This window comes from Triticum dicoccoides, chromosome 2A (assembly GCF_002162155.2).
Source record: "Triticum dicoccoides isolate Atlit2015 ecotype Zavitan chromosome 2A, WEW_v2.0, whole genome shotgun sequence".
Taxonomy (NCBI): Eukaryota; Viridiplantae; Streptophyta; class Magnoliopsida; order Poales; family Poaceae; genus Triticum; species Triticum dicoccoides.
Window position 1 is genome coordinate 165,432,300 of NC_041382.1, and position 5,079 is coordinate 165,437,378.

A 5,079-nucleotide genomic window follows, 5' to 3' on the forward strand; every position below is an offset into this window, starting at 1 on the left:
ATTCTCCCCTATTTTTAATTGGCTGTGTGCATCATAGTTATGCAGAGGCCGGGTGTAATGCTTAAACCTTTTAAGTAATAAAGCGTCCCCTTTCGAAAATTGAATAAATGCAACTTGAATCGTGGCGATTCCGAGAAACGACACTGCAATTTCAAAGTTTGGAAAATGCCACTGCAATTTTTGCAAACTTTGAAAAACGCCACTGGAAATGGCATTTTTTAAAGTTTGGAAATTGCGGTGGCATTTCTCGGAATCGTCAGAATTTGAGTGACATTTATCCAATTAACCCTTTTAAAAGTGTGTTTCCCGGGCAAAGATGCCAGTTTCATCAGCACGTAAGTATAGTTTTGATTGGCCTCTTTGCATAGTTTTACGGCATTTCATCATCAAGGAGAAGCGTGCAGAACAGTAGAGCCAACAAGATTCGTGCTTGCTCTCATTCTGTTTTATTTTTTAAATTTTTACTGTAAGACAGCCAAGGTACATACAGAAGCATACAGATACCGAGATACAGATCTCCAGATCTCACGTGGTTACGAAACATTTGAATTCTCTACACCGTACTCGTGTGCTTATACAACGTCCGATTCCTGTACATGAACGTCTCAGCCCATGGTGTAGGACGGAGATGGGAGGTTTATGACAGTGCTCTTCACCTTGGTCATCATGTTTATGCTGTTGGTTATCCCCTGGGATCCTATTCCACTGTCCTTCAGACCCTGCAATCCACAGAGACATCACATCATATGGCAACTGGAAGGAGAAAACGAAGTTCTCGGATCAATTCCACAGCGACGTCGAGTCGCGGACACGGTAGCGACGGTACCTGGAAGGGGAAATGGTCCGGACCTCGAGCCGGGGCGGAGTTGATCTGCACAGTTCCACTCTCCATTGCATCACTGATCATGATTGCCTTGTTGATGTCTCTTGTGAACACACATCCCTGAAATACACAAACAATAAGCATCCAAGATTCATAATACGTAGCTTCAAAAAAAATTTAGGGGTTTATATACATGATGAAAGATTCATAATAATTTGCTTTCTTAGTGTATAGATAAATAAACCTGGAGGCCAAAGTTGCTGGCGTTACAATGGTGAATGCCTTCCTCGACCGAGTTGATCCTGATCACGGGCAAGACAGGGCCGAAAGGCTCCTCCCAAGCGATCCTCATATCAGGCCGGACATGATCCAACAGCAACGGCCAGATGAGGTTGCCTTCTCTCCTGTACTCTTGGCAAAAAGTTGCACCTTTCTCCTTGGCATCCATTACCAAGCCTTCAATGAAATTTGCCGAGGATTCTGTTACAACTGGGGTGATATCACAGTCATCCTCTGGTGGGCCAACTTTCAGCTTTGCCACCTTGGCATTGACCTTCTCCACCACGGTGTCGGCCACCGCTTCCATGATCAGAACCACTTTGACTGCAGTGCACCTCTGGCCACTGTGTTGATCACAAGTTCATGTCATATGTGAGTGTAACTTCAAGGATCACCATGGGTGCAAATAAGTAAGATAAGAAAGACAGAAAGGAAGCACAAGCATAAACTGGAAGAAAAAGGCACAATGTTGAACAATACTCTATGACACCACAATACTCTATGACACCACAATACTCTATGGCATATTGTGAACAATACTCTATCTATTCACAATATGTAGTATGACTTATGACATGAGGATGGGAGCATGTGACTGTGAGCTAAGGAAAAGCATATGACACCACTATCTGTTATACATGGCACAACTTGGATGACATGTGTTCTGTTAGCTAAGATGTGATATACAGACATTTTTATTCATTTCCAGTTGTTGCTTGTGGCTCTCTAAGGAATGGCAGGCCATAAATGCAACAATTCCAGATGCCCAATGGATCAAATCGGAGAAGTGCTATGCACACGATAAACTTTGGACGATGCAGAGACGATGGTTAAATCTGGCCGGAAGTACGTATGTTTGAACAAGTCGCCGGCCGCTGGATTGTTTTGTCGTCCATAAATCGTGCACTTGTATCGTGCATGGAGTAGTTTCGATCAAATCGTATGGAAGACGTGTGGTTTGGCCCTATGAAACACCACCCAATCAATTTTCTTATTTCGGTACCTGTATGAGAAGCCTCCTTTTACTATGTTTGCCGCGACTAGATCGAGGTCTGCATCGTCCAGCACAATGCAAGCATCTTTTCCTCCGAGCTCCATCTGAAGCGGGACCATCCCGGCCTTCTTTGAAATGGCTATGCCGGTATCACCTCCCGTGAAACTAGGAAACAAACAAAAAGATGAATTTTTCGCCTCCGTAAAAAACACGAATGCTAGAAGCAGAAGCAGCTCATTATTTACCTTATGCAGTTGACTCCAGGGTGCATTGTGAGAAAATCACCTATTTCAGAACCTTTCCCAGTAACACAGCTTATCAGGCCCTTTGGGAAACCGGCCAGGTGAAAGCAGTGTACCATATGGAGCGCTGCCACCGCGCCCTGATTTTGCACAGTAGCATTTCAGAATTCAGCTGAAAAAATTCAGTAAAATAAAAATGCAGTAACAAAATAAGTATCTATGAAAATCATGTACCTGAGTCGGAGGCTTGAGCACAAGAGAATTGCCAGCAATCAGCGCCGGGCCAATCTTAGAAACCGCCAGGTTGACAGGATAGTTAAATGGCGGGATTGCCAAAACTACTCCAAGAGGTACCTTTATGAATGAGATGGCATGAGATGCAGAGCAACATAACATCGACGCATCATTAGTGTAGGGAATTTGATACAATTCAGGGAACAAGGAAGCATATGTAGAATCTTAAGCCTTATATATTCAGACAACTTATAGGAAAGAAAGATGGCTAAACCTGCTCATACTTCTATATTCAGACAATTTTTAATAAACGAGAACAGATCAACAGTTTGTGGGACTAGAGCACACACACGTCTCGCATGATTTATCAGACGCCAGGGCTAATAAAACTACCCACGACGAGCCGTGTGAAATAACTGAAATGCAGGTGTACCTTGGAGCTCAAACAGTACTTGTTGCGCTCATTACCGGGGAAGCTATCGGATACCAGCAGCTTGCCCTCCCCCAGTATCCGGACACCCTCCTCGGCCGTGTACGACACCAAATCGCCGGATCGCACCACCTATACCAAACCAAACCACGCATCTCTGAATTGTCTCTTAGCATCAGAAGAAGAAGAACCACAATTTTCAACCACAGCAACAAAATAAAAGGGGCCACATGGGCAGTGCAAACGCTGGTGACCTCAGAAACGGCATCCTTGGCCGGCTTGGCGATCTCCTTGACCAGACACTCGGCGATCGGGGCCTTGTGCTCCTTGAGGATGGCCGCCGCCTTGTGGAGCAGCTCCGCTCGCTTCCACAGCGGAGTCCGCGCCCACGCCTTCTGCGCCACCTTGGCGGCGTCCATCACCTTGTTCACCTCCTCCTGTGTGCATGCTGGACAAGGGCGGCCAAACCAAATTCATCAGGAATAAAGTTCTCGGAATCTGGATCTTGTCATACGATCCTACGCAGAAATGCTACTTGGATTCTTTCTCATATGATATATGCGGTTCTGCCATGGGACCTCCGTTTCAAACGATTTCTGACCACGTTGCTCAGCGAATTACAAGTCAGGTTCCAAAGTTCGTTTCTACCATGGAGAATTCTCATCAAGTTCATTCAATTGGGGCCGGTAAAGAATCGAAAGGGACATCGGTCAATTCGTAAAACTAATGGTGAGTGCGTGCGGCCAGGGTACAGTATTAGTTGCACCGATGAAACCTATGTTTGCTTCGTAAGTATCGAAAGAATTCAACGACACTAATAAGTCACCGTCAAGCATTCAATCACTTCAGGCAGCAAAGCAGAGCAGAGCAATCTCAGTCCCTCTCCCCCAGACCAGGGGGCACACTAGCTGTTCACACAGCCAGTCACACTAGCTCCCGGAGCTAGCGCATGCTGGGTTATCGTCATCTGAAAGAACAAACGAGAGGAGGATCAAGCGTGGCACCTTGCACCCTGTACTGCGTCTGGCGGGTGGTGGGGTTGACGATGGCGACCGTCTTGCCGGAGGCGGACGCGCGCCACTCCCCGTCGGCGTAGTACTTGTAGACCTCGCCGTCCAGCACGTCCGCGAACACCCCCGTCCCCGCCATCGGGGAGGAAGAAGAAGAAGAAGAAGCAAGGGGGCGTACGTGCGTGCGGTGTGCGGTGAGCGCTGAGCGGAACGGGAGGGACACACTGCAGGTTAGCCACTAAGCACACAGCTAGTGGCGGTGAGGGGCTCGGGGGGGACGGTGGTTGGTGCTGATGGGCGCGCGAGTGGTGCAGCTGTGGCGGGGCGGGATTAAGTAGGGATCGGAGGTGGTGGAGGAGGAGGAGGCGCCGAGGATGATGGCCACGCGTGGGCGGGTGGTCGGCTGCGACGGGTGTGATGGAGAAGCGAGGAAACGGACGGAAGAAACTACTGCAAGAATAGTACCATACCACGCGACGCGGGAGGAAACCTCGTGCGCCTATACGGGTGGCAGTTGCCGCACACCAGGCCGTGTGTGCGGCTTTGGACTTGGCATCCCTCTGGCCGTCAATGGTAACTCAGAAAATCGTCGAGCTCCCGCCGCACGTATCAACCACTCCAACCCGCTGCCCCAGTCCGGGCAGTTTGAACGCCCGGGACCGTGGCGTGCCATGGACCACCGTGAGTGCGCGCCGCGGCCCAGCTCCGTTCTCCGAGAAGGGACGGTGGCTGGCGCCGGCGGCGTCCACGTACGCTCGGCGTGCTCGACGCCTCGACCGGGTCCCGGTGGAGTCGCGTCGTGATGTTGGGCGGCGAACCACCCGAACCACCAGGCCATGATTGGTAACGTAAAACAGCGTGAGGTCCAGGCCTCGTCCTCATCGATTGCGCCTCGAAACCGAATGGAATGCCGTCTGCGGGAAACGGGTGATGCGCAGTTCATGGAGAGCATGCCGGCCGGCCGGTACGAATCTGATCGTCGTCATTTTGTTATCAGTGATGTACTCCTACGTGAGACTGAGGAAATAAAACGGCTCGGGTAGCCTTTTCCTTGTCTTTTTTCTTCT

General features: G+C 49.3%; 1 protein-coding gene across 1 annotated transcript; it reads right to left on the minus strand.

Moving 5' to 3' along the window:
• Positions 1-403: 403 nt before the first annotated feature.
• On the minus strand, positions 404-4,330 carry LOC119354005 (NADP-dependent glyceraldehyde-3-phosphate dehydrogenase-like). The gene is made up of 9 exons (XM_037620713.1): positions 4,007-4,330; positions 3,257-3,450; positions 3,006-3,134; positions 2,573-2,692; positions 2,342-2,478; positions 2,106-2,261; positions 1,068-1,446; positions 827-943; positions 404-719 (listed from the first exon to the last, which is right to left on the minus strand). The coding sequence occupies exons 1-9, from the start codon at positions 4,149-4,151 to the stop codon at positions 606-608; spliced, it is 1,491 nt and encodes a 496-aa protein (XP_037476610.1). The 5' UTR covers positions 4,152-4,330; the 3' UTR covers positions 404-605.
• Between the last annotated feature and the right edge of the window lie 749 nt (positions 4,331-5,079).

Excerpts from the sequence above, each read along its gene's own strand:
- LOC119354005 (XM_037620713.1), bottom strand. The coding sequence starts at position 4,151 with ATGGCGGGGACGGGGGTGTTCGCGGACGTGCTGGACGGCGAGGTCTAC. Across the intron at positions 3,135-3,256 it reads CCAAGGATGCCGTTTCTGAG|GTGGTGCGATCCGGCGATTT; the intron begins GTCACCAGCGTT and ends GGTTTGGTATAG. Across the intron at positions 944-1,067 it reads CCAGCAACTTTGGCCTCCAG|GGATGTGTGTTCACAAGAGA; the intron begins GTTTATTTATCT and ends TGTGTATTTCAG.